This window comes from Eupeodes corollae, chromosome 2, assembly GCF_945859685.1.
Source record: "Eupeodes corollae chromosome 2, idEupCoro1.1, whole genome shotgun sequence".
Lineage (NCBI taxonomy): Eukaryota > Metazoa > Arthropoda > Insecta > Diptera > Syrphidae > Eupeodes > Eupeodes corollae.
The window spans coordinates 24,166,136-24,190,398 of NC_079148.1; the positions used below are offsets into that span (position 1 = coordinate 24,166,136).

General features: G+C 34.1%; 1 protein-coding gene across 1 annotated transcript; it reads right to left on the bottom strand.

Annotated features, from left to right (window-relative positions):
- Positions 1-317: 317 nt before the first annotated feature.
- On the bottom strand, positions 318-20,602 carry LOC129944611 (uncharacterized protein CG7065). Its single transcript, XM_056054155.1, has 5 exons — positions 20,389-20,602; positions 19,558-20,304; positions 17,571-18,834; positions 662-2,376; positions 318-587 (listed from the first exon to the last, which is right to left on the bottom strand). The coding sequence occupies exons 2-4, from the start codon at positions 20,284-20,286 to the stop codon at positions 893-895; spliced, it is 3,477 nt and encodes a 1,158-aa protein (XP_055910130.1). The 5' UTR covers positions 20,287-20,304; positions 20,389-20,602; the 3' UTR covers positions 318-587; positions 662-892.
- Positions 20,603-24,263: the final 3,661 nt, after the last annotated feature.

Genomic DNA, 24,263 nt, shown 5'->3' on the forward strand with positions numbered 1-24,263 from the left:
GTCTACACGATATACTCACACTTCTTAGTCTATTCTTTTTTTTTTATTTGAGTCAAATTTTAGTAACATTAGTCAATTGTTTTTAAATCTATTTTACTTTCATCCATAATTAATATGATTTCTTGATTTGAGTGACTGATTTGTTGTCTCTCTTAAACTTACGATTTCATTTTTTTAAAAGACGTGCCTTAACTTTTGGGAACTGCATCAACACGATCGATATACATAACTAATATAAATTTTGAAATTTTAAAGCCCTTTTAAATTATTTGCTTACCCATTCCGTTGAATTTATATAAAATAAATTTAAAAAAACATTATCCACAAAATGATTTGTATTTTATTTTTGTCACCTAAGAACATTTAAGAAGAAGAGATGTTTTTGTTTCAGAAACACGGTCTTTTCAAGCAAGTTTATGAACAATGCTGCGATTAAACTTTGTTTATATAATGTAATTATATTTTTTTTTTAATTATTACAAAACTGTGATAACTACGGAACTGTTGGTTACTTAATCACTAATGGTTCCTTAAACATTTCACGCCCGTAGAACGACGAATGCCCGAAACGTCTTTTGCAAATTTGTCTATTTGTTTAAAAAGTAAAATAAAAAAACAATTATATTTACAAACAATAAACTAATATAGAAAATGTACTTACCATTAACATTTAGATCTCCAAAAATTGTAGCACACATCTAGAATAACAAATCAATCCTCGTTCTTGTTGTGTACGACTGGTAACACTATTTTTTTTTGTATAATATATATGTATATTATTTCTTCTGGTTAAGTTCACAGTTTATGCATCTTACAAATAACTAATATTTAATTCTAAGTATTCACGGGAACACAACACTCAAGCATACGACACGACACAGGCGTTAAGATTTTACTTGTAACCACCATTTCCGGTGTTCCAGTTATAATTTGCTTGATCGGGAATTTGTTGCTGCATAAAATTTGCATTAAATGGAGCCAATTGTGGGGCCGTCATACCCGGTTGCATTGGACCAGAGTAATTAAAGTTAGGATACGCTACTTGGTTATTATAGCCTTGATAGTAATCTTGAGACTGTTGATTAGACATGTTTTGATATAACATTTGTTGCTGTTGCATTTGTTGTTGTTGTTGTTGCTGTTGTAGTTGTTGCTGTTGCTGTTGCAGTTGTTGCTGCTGTTGTTGATAGAAGGGCACTGAAACAGACGATTGCGCACTTTGTTGAGGATTCCTTGAAGGTGGTGCAACAACATTGCGCTGCTCTACTTCTGAAGAACCTGCGGCGTCATCGTTTTTTGGATTGAATTTTCCACAACTTTGCTGCAACGAACCCATAAGGTTCGCAATGAGATTTTGAGTATCTGCTATGGAAACCCCAGCAAGGGCTTTCTTGAAGTCTGCTGTTGACTTATCTAATTGTTTTGATAGCACGGGTGGAGGTGGCGATTTTTCTATATGTACCTGTCGAAGGTTTGAGTGCTGCTGAGGTTTAGTTGCAGGTGGCGATGGTGCACGATTATTGGCTGGGGCGTGTCTTGATCGATCTTCAGAATTGCGGGTGATATTACTTGAAGCAGCCTTGAATACATCTTCGAAATTATAGTCATCATCTTCGTCATCATCATCAATAAACTTCCGCACATTACTTCCGCGGCTCTCATCGTCATCGGTAAACTGATCTTTGCTTCTTGGTGGCGGGGAGTCGTCTGCTGCGCTTTTCTTCGATCTTGATGACTCTGAAAATTTATTTTCACTGCCAGCTGATACTGAGCCAGATGGCTCCTTCGCATCTGTATCTAAGTTAACATATTTTCGGAGCTTCTCAACTCGCAACGGATCAGCGGTTTCAAGTTTTTTCAAATGCGCAATCAAGTGATGTTGTTCCTCAGTTGACAAATGCTTGAAGTTCTGCAACAAAGTCTGCAAATCGGAATCGGTTAGGCTTTCCAATGCATTGGCACTGCTCGAGACATTTGCTTCCTTTTCACTGGCTTCAACTTCCATTTCAACTTCAGCTGCCATTGTAGCAACTTCCTGCTCAATTATCTCCTCAACCAATTCCGGACTTATTTTTGGAGCTATACCCAACTCAGTTAGTACGTTCTTCATTTGAATTGGCTTTCCGTCGACTTTTTCTTTTTCTTTTGACAATTTTACCAAAAGTATAAAGAAATAAATAAGTTTATCCATATCGGTTGTCGAAACATCCTCTCGTCCTTGCATAACTAAAGCTGCTGCTAGTTTTGTTGAAACAATTTGTCTGTCAAATGGTAAATCTGCAATTGTTGGCTTAGAAGTTTTTGGAACTTTTGGTTTATCTTCGGCAAGTTTATTCTCATCGGTATTTTTTAAATCAGCAGAATTGTTTGATTTTCCTATAACAACACGAAAATAGTAAAATGGGGAAAAAATTAAATTGTTAGAAATGTATCTAGGATTTTGAGTTATATTAAAAATTTAATACATTTTTTTGAAAATAAAATAATTATTATTTATTTCTACATCCTACCGTAAAAAACTTGCCTTCCGTTGTGAATGTTGTTAAGGACACTGGAAACATAAAATCAGCATTTTACACCTTAATATACTTTAAACAATGCACTTAAACATACTACTAGGAATTTAAATTAAAATGTACTCGTATTTAACTGATCAAATACGAATCCTATGAGACTTTAATTGTCAATCGTTAGGCATTTGAAATAAACGCGAAAACGGTTTTATTTTTATGGAAGTGAGATTTTATAAAAAAAAAATGATTATAGTTGGAATTTATAAAAATATAAAGAACATATTAATTTGTTTGAAAACCTCCTTTAATATTTACCATATTATATTTTAATATCTGGAATATCGAGATAATTTTTAAACTTACTCACTTGCTATGTGTACAATGTACATATGAGGACAAGATATAATTGCATGACAGTGCTCTGTTTACACAATCAACTGTGGTAGTTTTGAACTATATTATTGTAGGTCCTCAAGGCACGTTTCTTGTTCACAGATTTATCACAGGAGTTTTTTTCTGCGCAACTTTTTCACAAATTTCACATAACATAACTTCCGGCTATTCTTAAAATGTATTGTTAAAAAATAATACACATAAACCGAAGGTTCGAAATTGTATTTTAGATTTTCTAAGGAGAAACAATGAGGTGTTTTAACGTGTCCTTTATTAAAAAAAATATATTATGGCTTGTTAAATTATAGTAAACAATAAGATTGAAATATAATCATTTTTTCTTGATTAGCGGTTTCTCTTAAATACAATTATAAATCTTTGATATTTGTAAATTGACTACAAATTGTAAAATCTTTATTATGTTGGATATATAATTTTGTATAATTTATGTGTATGTTTTAATAAAAATAATTTTTATTTTTATGTTTTAATAAAAATAATTTTAAGGCTATTGTGTCAGCAAAGACTCATCATTTTTCTAAATAAATGTCTTCATGTCTTAATTTTATTAGTTATGATCTTAAAAAAAAAGGATACTTTATTTTATTATACTGTTTTCAGCCTTTAGTCTTATAAAATATTATCAATACAGTTTTGTTAAATTATTTAACTATCTTAAATTATTTTGAATTAAGTTTTTATTTATTTATTCATTCATCGGTTTTTATTTATTTACCGTTTACCATTTTTATTCAAAAAAATACCTTTACTAAAAACATACCAATAAAAATCCAGGAACTGCAAAAATTATCTATCACCAACTTTAAGCACAATTGATTCATTTAATGCCTCCTAGTTTTTAGAGCCTCACTTTAACAAACAAATAAATAAAGTTTACGTACTGAGAAGACCGAAACCGAAAAGTACATAAATCTTAATTTATTTTAAAAGCTTGCTTATTTTTGGATTTATTTTTAATATAAGATCAACAATAATTTTCAGATCCTTAACATTACATAGTTTTTTTTGTTATCAATAATTTTGTGTCTTGAACATAACGAATACCGTCAGCTTAATGAGTCGAAGTGTTAAAGTGTTATTACCACTTTAGATGATTTTTCAGGAATAAAAACAACTAAAAACTTTTTTGCTAAGTCCGAAAAAGTTCGATTGTGATTTGTAAAGGCAATTTTTTTAGTGTCGCACTCTAATTAGTTTAACCCGTTAGATAAATAGTATAGAAAAATATCTTGGTGGGTAAAACTAAGCACATTGTTCTGAGTAGAAAAAGTTGGGTGAAACTTTCGGCTACCATAGACAAACTACGAGCATTACGAAAGGGAATGGAGGTTCGAAAGGAGGTGTTGGTGTACTTTGGTTTTTGGTGAGCATTCCTGCAGGCGCGAGAATTACGGTTGATTTGATTAAAGAGAGGTACAGTTATGTTCATAAAAATAGCAGTACTCTCCAAATAATACAAAAAGGCCTTCAATATCAACGTTATAAAATATTTCATTTAACTTCTTATAACAAACAAAAATATTTAATTCATAATAACAGAAAATAAGTATTATCGATTTTTTAGCGTTAGCTTTGTCACAGTAAAAACCATTTTTAAAATATATGGCTGTTCATAAAAATAGCAGCGCCTGACAAAGTACTGGATCTATTACGTAAGAAGTAAGAAAAACTGTAATAAGTTATATGAAAGGATACAAATAATGTTAGCTTGCAATTAGTACTTTGTTACATAACCATTGTTTTTTATGACTGCTTCGTTTCTACGTGGCATCGAGTCCACTAAAACCTGACACCTCACGACTGGTATTGCGTTTCACGAATCAAGCACTGCTTCCCACGAATTTTTCGAACTCTTGGGTTTTACTTTATGAACTGCGTTCTTAACATCTCCACAAATTTTCGATGAGGTTAAGGTCGGGGGAATTGAGCGGGCCACTCCATAACGGATAACTTCTTCTGCGCAAACCATGATTTTGACTTTTTTGACGTATGCTTTGGGTCATAATCTTGTTGGTATACCCAAACCAACGGCATTTCCTCTTCAGCATAGGGTAACATAACCTCCTCGAGAATTTTTACATAGTAGGTTGCATCCCTTATACCCCCGGTAGGATAAATAGGCCCGACCCCGTAATATGAAAAGCAAGCTGTTTTTATAGTATACCGTGGATCGATTGCTGCATTTTAGCGTCTTTTCACATATTCCCGACGACCCTCGGACCCAAAAAGGACGATTTTGCTTTCATCGCTCCACAGATCATTCGTCCAATTCTCTTTTGTCTAATCACTATGCGCTTTAACAAACTCCATTCATTCTCTCGGCCACATGCCGTTTCGTCAAAAACGATACCTTGCGTGGTCTTTGGGCTGGTAACTTCGCTTATAAAACACGTCTTCGTATTGTGACAGCGTTAACAGACATTTGAAGTCCATTTCTTATTTTCCTAGAGCCTATGGAAGGGTTCTGTTTTGCTAACTGAACAATTTTTCTGTCAGTTCTTTCAGTAGTCATCCTTTTCGGGCCTATCGTTTTGGGTTTATTTTGCCATTTTAAAGCGTTACTGACCATTTTTAGTGAGCTGCCTTGTCTTGAATATTTTTTTAGGTTTTTCCCTCCAAACGCAGTTTTCTAATAAGTTTTCGAATTTTTTGGTGCAATGTCGTGACCGTCCCATTGTTTATTTTTGAGCTAATATTTATTAATTTTTTATATGCTAGATGTTACAAATACTTAAAACTTTAAATATTAAAATATTGATTTACCGAAAAATTAAAAACAAAAAATTTACACTTTTTAATTATAAAATCAAAAGCAGTGCTATTTTTATGAACACTCTATATCCAGAGAGTTTGAAATAATGTGTGTTCACCGTGAAAAGTAGAGTATAACTTCAAGCTAAAAGTCTCTAATATGAAAACGAAAGACCGTTAGATGCAAGTAGCATTATAATTTTTTTGTAAGAATATCCGTTATTTAAATAATTGGCAATCTAATAAAATGTGACCAGCACTGCTATTTTTATGAACACAACTGTATATAATTCTGCTAATTCAGTAGAGCATAATCCACTAACATAACGGTAAAAAAAGCTAAGACATGAGATATTACAACAATGTTCAAGCGAGACATAGCTAAGGTAACGATTCTATAACCTCTAATAGTTTTGAACGCTCATGTTGATGCACAACTCAAAAGCACCAAGAGTTACCATTACATGCATTTAAAATAAAACGGTATGGTGTGGTTTATGTGTTGATGGAATCATTGGTTCATATTTTTTTTATGGTTTTAAATAAGAAGGCGTAAAACAATGGACATGTTGTGAAATCCTTTTAGTGAGCACTTAATTTCACATTTTGCAACGGGAAACTAATTCCCTAGATCGTGCGATGTCACACCGTTCAATAAATTATCTGTGGATATGTAAAGCCTCAGGTCTACAGGAATAAATCAGCTAAGATTGACGCTATTTTTACTCGTGTTGTTCGCTATACACAAGTCGCAATTCTCGAACTAGTTGGCCAAAATTGGCCTATCTGAATTATTGTAAGTTTAATATTCATTATAAATTAAACTACGACAATGAATCAATCTTTAGTAACCCAATCAGAGGTTCCTTCCTTGCATCGCCTAAGAAAACCAAACACATTGCGGTATTTTTCACATTTTTCTATTACAAAAGATGTACTTTAGAGTTGCTCAGTTCCCTTGATGCAACACCTCTTTTATTTATTTGTTTTATTTTTTTATTGATCAATTTCAATGCTTAGTTACTGTTAGATACAATACCAATAAGGTAGTTACAAGCTTATAAATGAGAATCACAATGTAATTATTATTAAATGACATTTCAATTATTTATATTATGAACTTTATATTTAAGAACTTTCTATACGGTCTATGTAAGTATGTAATATAAGTTTAAATCGAAAAGTAATTTAATAAAGCGTGGAAGGGAGTTTCAGAGGCGAACTGAATTTACAAAAAATTGACGCTCAGATGTTAAGCATGTATAGCGAGAGTGAACTAGTTTACGAGTCCTGTTAGAGGTGGGGAAACATATTCTGTCAAAACAATATTGTGTTTGTTGTGTGAGCAATATATCGGAGATGAGGATTAAACAACGAAGTTTTACATAATTTTCCAAGGGCATATTTGGTAACAGGGAAGAATAGTTAGATATTCTGTCATACCTACGTAAACCAAAAGCATAGCGAACGATATTATTAAAAGCAATATTAAGTTTGCGTTTGCTATCATATCTACAGTTGCAATATAATTTACATCCATAATTCAAAATAAATATAAGCAAGGTCTTCGCTAGCAGCATTCGTGTTTTTACTGCCGTAAATTACTGGGTTACCCAAAGTGTACGTAAAGCACCATACATTTTGCCGACAAGTCCGTTTATGTGATCGTCTTAAGTCAAAAATCGATTAAATGTAACGTCAAGGTTCTTTGCAGTCTGTACGTATTCGATTGGATCATTACTTAAAATAATTTGAGGAAAGTAAACAAAATCTAAGTTCTTTCTTGAGATAACTAAGCATTTTTAGATTTCTTCGGATTCAAAAAAGACCATTGAAATGGGACCAATTTAAAATTTTCTCAAGGTCCTACTTGACATTGGAGACTCTATTGTCAATAAATCCGCGAGGGCAGCTTAAATATAGTTGGACGTCATCGGCATACAAGTGACATGAACTTTTATCGATCAAAGATGGTAGTCCATTTACATACGCTGAGAATAGTAAAGGACCCAGTATCGATCCTTGAGGAACGCCAGATAACGTTGGTAGAAAATTGGACAAACTGTCACCAGCTTGGACTGCTTGTTTAAATATGAATATATGAGCTTTGCGGCTCCTGTTGAAAAATTAAACTGCTGCATAAGCTTGTTACAAAGTATGACATTATTAACTGTGTCAAATGTCTTGGAGAAATCAAGTAAAACCAAAAAAGTTACATCATCCCTATCCAACGATTGCCTAATGTCTTCAGTTACGTTCAAAAGCGCAGTTATACAATTGTGCTTTTTTCGGAAACCAGATTGTTGCGAGGTAAGCATGAAGTAAGTCGTAAGAAAAGCGTTAATTTGTTTCTGCAAAATTTTCTCAAAAACTTTAGATAAATAAGAAAGAATTGAGATAGGACTGAATTCGGTATTTTTAGCATTTTTAGGGAGTGGCAAGATTTTTGCCACTTTCCAAATGTCAGGATAAACTCCAGACATTAAAATGGAGTTAAATGTAAACGTGAGGTAGGCAGCAAAAATGACAGAATCATTTTTATAAATTTTAGATCAATTCCGTCCACACCAATAGCATTAGACTTGATTGAGAGTAAGCTTTTTACAACATCAGTAGAATCTACTGTTCAAAAACCGAAATCAGGATGATCTGAGTCTTCCGCAAACGAGACACCCCCAGATGTTATTGGCAAAGGCGAAGGTGACGGTCATGAGGCAAATGCTTCGTTAAGTGTGTTTGCATCAAGATCTACAGCAGACGCATTTCTCGAATTTCCAATGCCAACGTTTCGCAAGTTTCTCCATAGTTGTCGCCCATTCAGTGAAGCATTTAGATGCTTAGAGAAAATTTGAGATTTAGCTGCACGAATTTCCGCAATTACTATGTTCCGAAGAGAACAAAATGTGAGTCGTAACTCGGGCAATTGATACCGCTTCCAATTATTAAATGCATGATCCCGTTTTTGCATTAACGATATTATATTATTTGTAAACCAGGGCTTATTATTTTGTTTTCAGGGGTATATGAGTGTCGTAAAGAAGATTTATCTTGTTCGTTAAGAATTGAACTTGTTCATTGGAAGAAGGCATGTAGAAAATGTTATCTCAATTGATGACTCTTGTATCTTCCTCCAAGTGCACACCATTAATATTCTTAAAATCACGATATGAAATCTGTTTGACGGCATATTTAAGATTAAAATGTATTGTCAAAAATATTAAGTCATGCCTTGAAAAGGGCGGGGCGGAGAGTTGATCATACAAAACCACATCCCTAATTTCACCAAAAATAAGTCAAGCAGTGTTGCGCCCCCGTCAAAGAAGTGAGTCGAAATCACCGTATTAACTGGGCTAATATTGAGTTAACGCATGTTATTAATTATCCGATAGGCAAAGGCAGCTACATTTCGCTTAAACAACAAGAAGTTGTGTTAAGTTTTCGACTAGTTAAATTCTAGACGATTTTTTATTGTACTCCCCATTAATCAATGCTAAGAAAGTTGGCGCTTATAAGCTCAGGGGTTAAAGGTGATGAGCGTTCCTGAAAATACGAGGTTTTACAGCAAAATCGTTTGAGGGAGGGGAGGAGGGAAATACAACTGGCTATTTTGATATAAAATTGTTTATAATAAAAAATCTTTGGTTAAAAGAAGGAAATGATTTTTTACTATGCCTTAATTTCCCTATATTTTTATTTATCCTTTTATTACACTACTTTACATAATTCAGAAAAAGGCATCTTTTTCACAACAATTTTTAATTGTTACTATTTTTAAGGAAAACATTATCCCTATTTTCACCTTTTCTTTTTTCCTCTTTCATACACACAATTAAAATTACCAACAAAACAAATGTGGGAAGACAATGATTACCTACATAAATCTTTCGATGGGAAAATTATTAAATTTTTCAACCAATCTCAATTTTTTTACCCACAATTGTAAAACAAGAAAAGAAAAACAAAAAGAAGTATTAATGTCATCAGTCGTGCAAATGTTAGTGCTATACGTTTTCATATGTTGTACAAGAGCTTCAAGTAGGCTCAAGGTTGTTGTTTAAGTCCCGCCATCGTCATATCATCGTCGTCGTTGTCGATGGTATTCATGTTTTTCGTATACATCTGGTAAATATACTCAACTCATGTATGGATGGTGTAGTATATCAGGTAAAGCGTGAAAATGAACTCTGTAGGCTGTGAAGGTTGGCCAGACTACCACAAAAATTGGAATCACTTACAATATGTGTATAAAAGAAGAAAATCTTTCAAATGACAACCTCAGATTTTGTATTGTTGATATATTAAATACAAAAACCAAACAATTGCATTATTGCTGTAACAAGTCTTATAATATAATTGAAGTTAGTAAGCCAAGCCAAAGTAAACCAAACCCATATTACTTCAGTTTGTCAACGAAAAAAAAATTATATATTTATTTTGTCACTTCCCTCCAATCGACTTGGCGATCTTACCACGAAGCAATTAGTGCTTAGGGATATTACAAAAGAAGGCAAAACAAACTTTGGAAAACGTCACTGACACAGCTCAATAATTTTAACCATCAAGCCATCAAATTATTAAAACCAAACCTCCCAAAGTATAAACAAAAATAAATGTTATAAACATAGAAATGCGATCGGTTTTGCATATCAAACAAGCTTAGTAGCAACACGTCTAAATGTTAATTGACTCTACTCCGGCCTGGCCTGGCCGCATAGCATAGTCTATTGCCCTTTTTCTTGCACGCGAATATACTTCCAGTTAAGCAGACAAAAAACAAAAACAACATAAACGAAAAAGTAAACTCATCTTTTGACATTGAATAGGTAGAGAAATACAAAGATAGTTTTTCTGTTGTTGTTTTTGTTTTTTGTTGGAGTTTTAATTTAACCATTGTTGACCTTGGAAATGTGGTATTTACTGTTGACTCTACGGACAAACGAAAAGGTAAGAAACATTATAAACACACAGTCGTTAACAGGCATCGCTAGTGCATAGTTCGGTAAACTTCAAAAATATAATCTTAAAAGAAAAGAAACAAACTCAAAACGAGTTTCAATACGAATAAATATTGTGCTGATATGTCCAGGAAACGAAAGTGGTATGATTCAACGGGATTCTCTGGAAATGATATTGATGAAAAGATTAATCCCAGTGCAAGTAGTAGTGGAGCATTGAAACAAAGCCCTAATGACATCATGTCCACGAGAACTATGATGTTCTTTCGTCAATTTGAAATTGCTGCAGCACCTTCCCATAGAGAGAATTACATTCACGATGAAAATAATAATGTTGGTGATTCGGATGGAGGGTGAAAAAAAACCCGAGAGAAGATAAAGTGAATTAAATGTAAACAACAAAAATACACAACAAAGAACTGTTCAAATTAATATTTAAGTGCACAACGAGGAGATGGATGGATGGATGATGAGCAAAGTATCCAGTAGTGTAGTTTTTCTTTTGTTTAAATTTACTTTAACCAGATGTCATGAAAACTGGTTTGCCAATTATGGAAATACGATTTGTGGATAAATTTAATTTATTATTAAAATTATAATTACTAAATGTATTAAGTTAAATATATATAAACATTGAAGAAACATCAAAATATGCTAAGATTTGTTTTGTTTTTTTATTGTTGTAAACCGCACTTTTTGACAACTACGTTTAAATGTCAAATGAACCGCAGAATAATAATTTTTGCATTTATAATGAACAAACAATAATTATAAGGTCTTGTGAATTATAAAAATCGTATTGCGTAAGTTAAAAACGAAGACACTTCAATGGCTATCATTTGTGTTTGCAACTTCGATAAGGTTAAAGATAATTAATTTGTTTGTTGTTTTTTTTCGGAGACCTTCTTTTGTTTATTTGTAACAGGAAGCAAATGAATTAAGTTTATGAGCATTGAAAGAAGGGCAAATGGAAGGTTATGCATGATCTTATCTTATATATTTCGTTCACTGATGTTCGAATTAAATTGACCTCCTTACCGCATAAGGCACTCTCAAGGAAATATGCATATGTGCAGTTTGTAAATTTAATGTACATTCACTTTGTTTATTTTTTTTAATGTTATGTTAAAAAAAAAAACGATGACATTTTTGGGGTCAAACTAAATATTATACCGGGTTATAAAAAGTAGGTTAAGTACAGTGAAATCAGTCTTAAGTCCACAGCCAGGGGTCAGAGTTTTTAATCACATAAGATAGTGCGCGTATAAGAGGAAAACAAACTATCTTAACCTTTACACTTCTTGTACTTTAAGAGTTATTTCAATTAAATAGAAATTAAATTGCAAAATGGACCCCAGATGATTGAAAAAACTAATGTTCAATGAATTAATAAATCCTCATGTTGTTTTAAAGATATTCCTTTTTGTCTAAATAAAAAAATAAATTTTTCACGAATCAGAGCTTAGTGACAAACAACTCCCAACTATATATGTATGTGCGAGCAATTTTAGGGATAGAAGGAACCAATAGTCTTAAGCGGGTCATCCCATGTGATGGGTTCAAAAAATTCGAAGTCGTTTTAAAGATACGACTTCGGGATGTTAAAAAGGATAAAACAAATTAAGGCATCGGTGGAAAAGGCCCAGGTAAACTTACTGATAAAGTTATTCAGGAAATCTTTAATGAAGGTTTTGAAGGTAATTTGAAAGTAATGTCGGTTATGGGATGCCCTATAGGCCGCGAAGCCCATACTTATGTTGAGAAACGTGATGAAAATCGAATCTCACATTCTGATCGGCACTTAGGTGATGCCGTTAAACAAGCCAGAATTGATTCAAGAGCTGAAAAATCAGCTTTGAAAGAGTTTCAAGAAGAAGAGGAAGGAATACTCTATGGACCATGGAAGTTAATATTTTCATATTTAAGAGGACTGGAAACTTTAAACGAGTTTTTCTCAAAACTGTTTTTTTTTCAAACTTTCCTCCATCGTATCTCAAAAACGGCTTGACCGAACTTGAAATTTGATGGGTTGGATTCAGCGCATGTAAACGCATGGAATGAACTAGTAATGTTGCGAATATTCGCATCCGCATCCGCAATTGCGGATTATCCGCAATAATTCCAACATCAGCATAGGCATCCACATAAACTGATGCGGAGTTTGTTGCGGATGCGGATGTTTTGTAACGCTTTTTTTAAAATTCGAAAAATAGCAACAGCACGGCATACTATAATATGATCAATAAAAAAAGTGATGAAAGGGTCACCCTTAGTAAAAATTTTAAATTCAAAAATCTCTGCCCAAGTGGGTGACGACAAAAGGAACAAAATGTCATATGCTATATTGCAATGGTCACAGATTTGAGGATATAAAAGCTCTGCAAGTGGCCAGAGGACACAGTTTATTTTTATATATTAAGTGAAAAAGTGACCCAGAACATAAATGCCGCCACCAACAAAAAGCAGCATCTGGATCTATTTTAATTTTAATTTAAATAAAAATGATCCTGACAAGTCCGAATCCAAAATATGTCGTAAAACATACTAACGAAAAGGATACACGACTTCTTCGTTGAAAAACCACTTGAAGTCAAAGCACCCAGAAGAGTTTTTTTTTTATTTGAGAGCGCCAACAATGAAAATCGTTTAAAAAAAAGAAAGAAGATGCAGGTATGATACTTTTTTTTATAAACATAAAATTCTGAAATAGCTTGTTAGTTCCTTTTTTTCGTACAAAATTGTTTGTTATGTTCTTGAAACTATCTTTTTTCTTTTAAGAAAAAATTGCAACACCTTTACAAGAAGCAAACAACTTTCGTTAGAGGAATCTTTGCAAAAGGGAAAAATGGGATATAAGCATCAGCAACTGATATAAAATTGACAAACTGATTGGAGAAATGATAGTGTTTCACAATTTACCATTTAACTTTGTAGACGGACTTGGATTTCGCCGTTTTATACAAGACTAGCACCCAAATATAATTTTAGAGAACAAAACTTTTTTACTGATTTCATTTGCAATGAACTGTACGGAAAAGTTGCTGTTAAAGTCAAAGAATTGAAAAATATGACATGTTTTTTACTTCTGATATTTGGACAGATCCCAGCTCAAGTGTTTCCTTGCTAAGCTTAACTTGCCCCGGAGTATCAGAAAACTTTGAACGAACATCAATCGTATTAAAATGCGATCGAGGATCGCCATACAGGTGACATCATTGCAGGCAAACATCTATTTAGTGGAGCTGGATTAATATACGATCCACTAAAAAACAGATTACAGTCTGAGAAGGCTGCAATCTTGTCTTTTATTAAATATAACTCCGCCATTTTTAAATTAAATTATTAAACGCAAAGATAATCAATAAAAGTTTCCTTTTTTACCGGACTTCAAATTGTTTTTATTTAAGAAAATCTAACATCCGCATCTGCATTCGCGGATGTGAGTCTCAAAAAATCCGCATCCGCATCTGCTTCCGCGGATATCAAAATTTGTACATCCGCAACAACCCTGGAATGAACTATCGACAAGCAAAAATTCCAAAAATTTCGATTTTTTTTATAGTAAAAAACAAAAAAAAACGCAAAATTCGCGACTTTTATTTTCAAATGTCTCCCAAAAGTCCAATTTTTGGTATATTCATTTGATGATAGTTCATTCCATGCATTTAGGCTTATAGATTAAATCGCCGTTTACTTTTTTGTTTTAGATAAGAGAATCAGCAGGAATCGTAGAGGAGGCTATTTTTTCGAGGTGGAGTTGTTCACACCGGTGTAACTCGTGTTCTTTACAATATTTTTAATTCAAATTTTATGTTTATACTGTCGAACTATGTTAATAAATGATAATAAACTTAATATAGTTGTATCTATTTAGGTAAGTTAGGTTAACGTGGCTGCGGATTTAGAATCCACACACTTAGGCAAGAGAAAGGCCCATTGTGATACCACATGAATCTAGAGAATTACTTCTAACTAGTCGAACCATTTTGAGCTAGTTCACTGGTATTATCAAAAGAGTAGTGCCCCAGATGAAGTTTGCGTCTGAGTGAAAGAGCAGGGCAAGTGCATAAGAGATGAGAGATTGTTTCCTCTTCTTCTTCGTCCATGCAGCTCCTACAGAAGTCATTTGAGGCTACGCCAAGTCGTATTGCGTGTCTGCCTATAAGACAGTGTCCTGTAAGAACACCTATTAGGGAGCTAATATGAAGTCTGCTTTGAGATAACAAGTCTTTAGAGGGCTTTAGGTCCAGTGAAGGCCATATGAGTTTTGTGGCTGCGCATGTTGGTAAGCTGTGCCACCTAGAATTTGCTATCGCAAAAGCTGTTTCTTTTAGCATAAGTTTACATGTAGCTATCGGTATACCTATCTTTTCCCTTTTAGGTGAAATAGTAATGACGGTTAAATTTTTAGCGAGTTCATCGGCTCTACAATTACCTGTGATGTCTCTGTGGCCCGGCACCCAACAGAGGTGAATGTTAAATTGCTGCGCCATCTCCATAAGAGACGATCGACAATCGAGGGCAGTCAAAGATTTGGTCGAGACACCGTCAAGGGATTTGATAGCAGCTTGACTGTCAGAGAAGATGCGGATATCAGAAGTTGATATCACGTTTTCTCTTAGCCAGGAGAGAACCTCTTTGATCGCTAAAATTTCCGCTTGAAAGACGCTATAATGATTAGGGAGGCGGAATAAGATGCTTAGATTAAGCTTTTCTGAGTACACACCACTACCAACTCCCTCATTTGTCTTAGATCCATCTGTATAAAAGTGAATACTTTTGTTATCCAGGAGTTTTTTGTCTTCCCATTCATCTCTGGATGGAATGGATACCTGGAAGTTTTTTCCAAATAGGGGTTTAGGTATAGTGCAGTCTATGTACTTTGGTATAGAACCAAAAAGGTTCAAAATGATGGAATGCCCCACATTGTTGTTGGTCCATTGAGATGAGGCGTCGAGTCTTATCGCTGTACTCGCTGCCACTTGTTTACTGAAGATGTAGAGGGGTGTCAGATGGAGGAGAGTGTCTAACGCTGCTGAGGATGTGGTTCTCAATGCCCCGCTTATGCAGAGACATGCAGTGCGCTGAACTCTGCTAAGTATGTGACTTTCTCCAGAGCAGTCCATCATACTACAACCCCGTACATAATTATTGGTCGGATGACCGATGTGTATAGCCAGTAGGTTATGCGAGGTTGAAAACCCCATTTGCTTCCTATAGCTTTCTTGCAAAGGAAAAGAGCTACTGTAGCTTTTTTAACACTGCCCTGTATATTGGATTTCCAACTTAATTTTTTGTCCAATATCAGACCAAGGTATTTGGCTTCATTGGTAAAAATAAATGGTATACCTTTTATTGAAGGAGGTACAATTACTGGGATCTTATATTTCCGTGTGAAAAGGACGAGGTCTGTTTTTTGAGGATTAATACTAAGTCCGCAGTTATCAGCCCATCTAGTGAGCATATTGAGTGCATTTTGGAGGAGGTCTCTCAGTGTATTAGGATGTTCCCCTGTGACAGCGATAGCAACATCATCGGCATACGCAACCATCTATTTACTGGTCGTTAAAAAAATCCTAAAAATTCGTTAAAATACAGGCTTTCAAATGAGATGACCCCCTTAATGACCCATCCTAAACGGCTAAATTGAGAAAGCTCTTTTCATGACACTAATTATTCTTAAAGGATTTATCAATTCTTCGCAAGAGGTAGTACCCGTACAAAAAATAGTTGACAGACGCAAGGATTGCACCGACACTTCTGATAAAACGCACTAACCATCACGTCACTAATACTAACCGGCTCTTTCCCACAAGGATATAGTGACAGAAGTACAGATACCCCAATGTCCGTACTTGCGGCGCAATATATCCTGTACAATTCCCTAGGACAAACAATGGTGAAACGCGGGCAAGCCTAAAAAATGTTGAGCACTATGATTGACTTGAACTTGAATTGAAACGTAACTTGAATTAAGCTTTTTATTTGACAACTTCACGTGTTTTTTTATATTAACTTCAAATCTACGTTAATCACTCGCACTTCACATCACATCAAGAAAAAGGAACTTGAAATAAAAATCACGAAAAACTTTGCATACGTATTTACATTTTGAAATTTAGAAACTGACTTAAAAAAAATATAAAAAGTTTAGTCCAGTGAAATAAGGATTTTACCTCGGAGTGAGAGATAACAAGCTGGAAATAGAACTTTTTGTTCCTTTCTCTGCAATGTTTAGACACAAATTTTAGCAAATTGTATATTTAATTATTTTGGTAAAGGTGTTAACATGATTTGAGCTATAGAAACAGAGATAATCTCGACAAAGCGGTTTTGAGACTTTTGGCAGTGCATAACTTACGACACGGACATGGAATTTATGACACTTCTTGCATAATGCTAAAAACATCAAAAGCAAGGTATAAACAAATCTACAGCTTACTACCTTTCATTCAGAGGTTAATTCCTATTTTCAACTTATTTTCTTGGACTATATGTATTTCGGAATAAAGGTTTGTTTTTTAATTATAAATGAATAGCCCTTACTCAACTTTGTTTACTGTATACCTACACGATTAAACATGCTTAAATAACTTTTTTCAATCTTAGAATCTATTTCGAAATAAAAATACTTAACTTTACCTAAAATTCGACTTACCGTACATTTAACAACAAATTGGATATTTCCATTGAGAATCTAAAAAAAGCAAAAGCTTAAATTCTACCACTTACCTGTCGACTCTGAAGATTATCTTTTGATTTCTAATTTTTTAAAAACCATTTTGCACTTAGCAAATTTTTGTTTCACAACACAAACAAAAATAACCGAACCGCCGCCATTCCGCCGTCGGTCGTTGAGAATATGACTTACAAAATTGTTTACATACATTTATATAAAAGAAATTAGAATTATAAAATATAATCAAATTATAATTACCTTTTTCGTTGACTTGATGAATAATAGCTGCAATATTTTTAACAGCTTTCTTCACAGCTCTGACTTTTTGTGCATCATCTAGAACATCAGCGATGAGGAGTCCTTTTAACTTTTCTTTAATTGTCTCGAAAAACACTGAATTGTCCTCATTCACAAGCATATCATCGGCAGAATTAGCTTTCACTTTTTCCAATGCCAACGCCTTACCCAAAAGATCAACAACTTTCGGTCCCAAACTTCCCAAATGCTCTTCAAGAGCTGTCAGCAACCGCAAAACAGCCACAACTGTTAGCGGGCCTTCATCTTCGGCCTCCTCTTTAACTTCCTCTGCCTTAGACTTACCCTTTGGAGGAGGAGAAAATCTGCCCTGTTTCTCATACTGCGGGTACATGTACGGATCAAGGACTCTATAACCAGGTCCATAAGTTGGCGGTGGTGGAAAGTGGCCACTATGATAACTAGGATAATAATCTGGAGCTACTGTCCGTGATGGTGGATAATGGGACGACCGCCCTGGAACTAACCTAGACCGTTCATATAGACTACGATAGGACGAAGAGTGTGAGTGGCGTGATTCCCTGTAATCGTCACTCAATGGCGATAAGCTTCGACTACGAGAACGTGGGCGGACGCGTTTACCTTTCGATCTGGAAGACTTGTGTTTTCGGTCGTCCTCTTCATCGTCGCTTATATCAATTACAGCTAAAGGTTTTTGGTTATGTATAGAGTCGTTTTTATTACTTGGTGCCGGCGGATTAGATCCAGATGATTTGGATAGTTTTTCAGCAGAAGAACTACGGACACTTTTATGAGCATTGGACGCCTGAACCTTATACTTTTGTTTGAGCTGATCGGTTCTTTCTTCTTCGTCTTCCTTAAGACCAAGATTAACTTTGATTTCTTTTTTTTTCTCTTCAACTTCGGTATTATGTATTTCCTTCATGCGTTTTGTCCAAAACACAATCCATTCAGGTTTGTAGTCATACTTGTTGGGATCAACTTTCTTTTCGGCTTGCAATTCTTTGTAGCGACGATTCCAAAACTTCTTCCATTCTTCTGGGTAGAGTGGATGTTTTTCGGGATTTTTCTCATAGTCTTTCAAGGTTTTTTCAAGACCTTTGACTGCAATTTCTAACATGCAACGATATTTCTCCCATTTATAGCGTTCTTGGGCAATTTGGAATGCTTGAATTGAAAGTTCTTTAGGTGTTGGTAATGTGACATTGCTGTTATTGTTTTTCTTGTTGGAATCTCCTGGACGAACCTGTTGGCAATTAATTTTTTTTAAATAAGAATTATTTTGTGGTATAACTTCGTATTATAAGAATAAGACTTTTTTGAGGGGCAAAATGTTGTTTAACTTCTGGACCTACATATCAGGGAAATGACATTCTTATGGACAAATCCCATTATGACAGCGTCATCGGAGTTCTTCTAAATTGTTTGGCACAGAAGAGGTATCTTGAATAAACTAATTACTATTATAAAAGCGACTTATAGGTTGGTTGTCAGAGAAGTTTAATGTAAAAAATGTAATCAAACAGAACCGCAGAATTTTTATTCCTTAACAGTGATATGGTGCAGGCATGGAGGACAAACAATGCAGTTTAAACCACTCACTCAAAAAGGCAGAAATGCCGAGAGTCTAAATTGGGGAAAAGCCAACAACCGCTTGAGCATTGAATAGTCTCAACAATCTAAATTACCAAAAGGCCGAAGTAAATCGCTTTTGTAGAAGAAGTAACCGAACAGTTTAAAGAAAACAATTTTCAGTTGAAACTTACTTTGAAAAAATTTGTCCAAAGAACATTGGTTTAGCACAGTTTCATAGTAAACAAACGATAAGGGCTTATTGCAACATGTTTTAAAATCATTTCAGAAAAATCTAATAAGGACGCAAAACTGCTCTGTATATATTTTTTGGAGTTAACACGTTTGTAAGAAACACTATACAAATTATGATTAAAACATTAGGATATAATAATACCTCTTCGAATGGAGGAGAACGCCGAACTCTTGGAAGAGCTACTTTATAAGCCGGTGACTGACTTCTGCGCTTCTTCTTGGAATTTGATACACCAGATACCTTTCGTGTTGTTTCTTCTTCGCTCGATATCTCATCCAAACTATCACGATCCTTTAGAGGAACTGCATCTGCATTAATAGAAGCCGGAGTTTTGATGGTGATTTGCAAAATCTGCGTATTTTTGTTCAAGTACTCGCGATCAATGGCATTGGTGAATGATATGCCACTCTTTTCGTCGTAATGGTACTTTTCGTTTATTTCTTCTATTATGCGTTCTCGCAACGAATGAAAGTCATCGGCGTGATAAACACTAACCGATAATCTACCATAATGATGTTCAATGGCATTGCAAATGCCAACTATCAAATGATTCATAGCTTGACGAGAATCGGGCTTGTAGCGCACCGGAGCCAGTTCTCGAATGACTGATGGGAAGTGCTTCTCCAAGTACTTGAGACGATGGTTGTAGCTAGTCCAATGGCAAATGATGGTACGTGGGTCACCGCGTTTTTCGCACAGCAAACACATGTAGGAGGGTTCACGTTCCTCATCGTTCTGCAGCTCTACGGTGTACTCGATTCCAATGAGAGCATTCTCACGATAGTTTTTTATAGTCGACTGAATTTCAGGAACACGATTTATTTCATCTTCGAAGCCAGGCGGAATTGGTTCGCCTGGGATTAGGTTCATTTTCACTCGGTTACTTTACTTTAAATACGCGTTTATTAAAATTTATTAATATATATAACAACAAAAAGTTATAGTAATTAAATTAAAATGTTTTCAGCTTACCTGTTATGGAATTGTAGGTTGAGTTTTTATGGATTTAAATACAAAATTAAATAAATGTTCTTTTGAAGAAACACACGACGGAATAGATTTGTATTTTGGCAATAATTTTTAGTCTTCAATTTATTGACATTGATAAAATAGTATATTTTATTTCAATTAAGGAATGAGGCTAACAAAAGTGTTCTTCTTTTAAGAAAAAATTAAGTTGTCTATTTTCGCGATGCCGAAAAAGATGGCGTAAATTGTAATAGATTTATGAACGTGTTGAATTATGTGCTGCCAAGTTTCTCGTTTTTATGATTGAACTGTGAGGAAATCTTACACCCCGAATATATGTGTACAAAATTAAAGCTTATAGATCACTTAGCAACTTAAAGTTTTTATATGATAAGTGAAGTTTCAATATATGTATTATGGAAAATGTTGTTTGTTGGAAACTGCCAAATTAATTGCTATCATCGGTCTTCATCATTGAATTCAATCAATTGAATATTTTCGACAGGTCATTGAAATATGTTTGCTTAAGAATTTTTCTGACAGAATTCTGTCATTGGATTTGTCTGAAACTGTAACATAAACTATTTTTTGACAAAATAGAATGAAAAATGCATTTTCCGGATAAAATAATTGTGCCATTAAACTTTTTACGTTCAATTTCGGTTTTGAAAGCTAATCTTAGAAAATATGTTTTATTATAAAGTAACGGAAGCCCTGTAGAACAAAAATTTAACGGTTTCAAATTGCATAACGCGTAAAATTACGCAAGTTTTCACATAATAAAGCCATTTGTTGCGGATGCGTTCGATTATTCGATGGCCATAAGCAAAGCGATGCGTGAAAAAAAGGCTTCGACTGTTTTGAACATTATAAAACTTGTTCGATTTTTAGCGATCCATAAATGAGAAATATTTAACTAACATTGATTGTAATAAGACTTTAAATGACAGCTGAGTTTGAAAGTGTTAAACATCAGAGGCCTGTTCTTTTTTCCCACTATTGTTAACAATCGTTGACTATTGCCGATCCTAAACGTTAAAATGTATACGATTTCTAGCAATATGACATAATCAAATCTTTCTTAATTTATTGAAAAAATATCAAATAGTTACAATTGGTAAAAATTAACAACTCAGCTGGGAAGATGAGTTTGACAGTGTTGAAATGTCAAAGCGAAGGATTCACTTATATACAAATTATTTTCTGTCAGCTTGGAAGAAAAAAGCAGCAAAGCAAAATGTTAAAACATCAAATTACAAAAAAAAAAAAAAGAAAGAGAATAATAATAACAAAAATCTTAATAAGAATTGGTACTTATACAATTTTATAAAAAGATGTATTTAAAAAATGTATTATTAATTGTTTTAATTGTAATTAATTGCTAAAGTACAGTTTTAATTAATTTTTTAATTTCTTTGCGCAATTTAAACTTCTTATTTCAAGTGATAAAGAATTCCACTTTCGTGAGGAGTTTACAAAAAACTGGCGTTCAGATGTCGCACAACAAAAACGCGGGACCAAAACTTGAGCGGAACGATTTGAGTTTAGGAATCTTATCTCATTATAAAGGTATTCAGGTTGTCGGGTTTGAAGAATATCAGAGAAAAAAAATTATAGTTCGATATTTGAGAAAATTTGTAAATGTCATTCCGATAAATTGAATCACGTAATTGGATATTCGATCAAAACGTCTAAGTCCATAAACATAACGAATAGCACAGTTAAAGACGACACTAAGTTTTCTTTTGCTTTCGAAGTCAAGTTTGCAGAAAATTTCGCAACCGTAAGTTGATAAAGGCAGAAACAACGTTTTTATTAAAAGAACTTTGATTTCTATTGGAATTAAATGTTTAGATGGCCAAAGCATACGAAGGACACTATAACACTTACCCACAGTTCTATTGATATGGGTTTACCAAGGTTTATAGCTTTGTCGACATACATGATGGCATTTTCTTTGAGAGCAACTTGAGGAAAACATGGCACATCCATCTTATCCCTAGCGATGACGATGCATTTCGATTTTATCGGGTTAAGCAGCAAGCAATTTTCTATTGACCATTGATCGATTTTTCTTAAATTTTCATTAATACATGCAACGTAGTGTTCAACCATCCCTAAGGGACAACTTAGGTACAGCTGAGTGTCGTCGGCATACATGCGAATGGAACAATTTTTTACAATACTAGGCAACTCGTTCACATGCATTGAAAAGAACAAGGGGCCTAGTATTGACCCTTGTGGAACACCATTCGCTACAGGTAAGAAGATCGATTTTTGTTGTTTATGTTCAACCGCCTGTTCACGTTCTGTTAAATAAGAAAGCAATAGATCGACTGCAGAGGAGGAAAAATTGAAATAATTTGATAGCTTAAGGCAAAGAATGTTGTGATTTACCATATTGAAGGCCTTAGAGAGATCGAGAAGAATTAGAAAGGTAACGTTGTCCATATCAACTGCTTTTCTAATATCCTCAGAAACACTTAACAAGGCAGTCAAGCAGCTATTTTTCTTTCGAAAGCCGGATTGTCTTGAGGTCAATAAGTCAAACCGTGTTAGAAACTCGTTTATTTGCTTTTGAAGTATTCTCTCAAAAACTTTCGACAAGAAAGGCAATATAGATATAGGTCTAAACTCATCTCCTTTGTGATTTTTTGGTATAGGAATAACCTTTGCTTTTTTCCATAGAGAAGGAAATTCACGTGTTCTTAAAATGGAGTTAAAAATGATTCGTGATGAATGTTAGCAAGGTAGGGAGAAAATTTTTTAAGAACTTAGGGTGCATCATATAGAGTCATACAGAGTTAGATTTTATCGATAGAAGGGCCTCAACTACATCCTCCGAGGTAATGGGAGAGAAGTCGAAAAGGGGTGTGTTAGGCCTAGCATTTTATAAATTATTCTCCAATGAATTAACCCGGTCTGAAAAATGCGAGGTGCCTGTCGTGCTTGAGACGAAAGATAAATTTAGGGCATTTATGTCAAGCAAATCTGTAGATTTGTTATCGAATTTACCAATTCCTATGTTTTTCAGATTCTTCCAAATATCTTTGCTTCCCAATGCGGCATTGAAACGTGTTGAATATGTTTGAGCTTTGGCCTTGCGTATCTCCCGAATAATTTTGTTTCGCAGTTTGGAATAATTTACATAAAAACTGTCAATGCGAAATAATTTCCAGCGTTTGAAGAATAAATCTCTTTTTTTAATGAGAGAGAGAATACTTCTCGTTATCTATTTGGACTGAAAGTTTTAGTTCTTAGGGGCACATGACTATAATAAAGTTCATTAATTTTTTCAGTAAAAAATTCTACCTGCATAGAGGGCGAAGATATATCTTACAAAGAGTTCCAACTAATAATATTAAGATTTTGTTCCAAGGCGGCGTAGTTCAAATTACGGAAATCTCTGTATTCGAAGGTATGGTTTTGCCTACGTCTTTCAACGTGGAAATCATAAACTAAGAAAATAAGGTCGTGTTTTGAAAAACCTGGAGCAGATAGTTGATCGTAGTGAATAACTTTATTTCGATCACATACTAAAAATAGATCCAAAAATGAAGGATTACCATTATTATTTGAAATCACCACTTAGGATTATGTTAGAGTACGAAATTGAAAACTCTTCTAAAGTAGAGATAAGAGGAGAAATACAAACGTTTCTATTGGGTCGATATACTGTTCCCACTAAAATTTTTCTTGACCATTCAAAATTTCTACGAAAGCGAATTCCATTTCACTGCCACTTCACAAGAGCCAGCTATATGTCATTATTTTAATGTTTCTTTGACATACATGGCAACTCCCCCACCTCTCCAGCAAAACTTCTTTTATCAGTACAAAAGCTAAATAACCTAATTTTTAAAGTAAGTTGTGGCAAA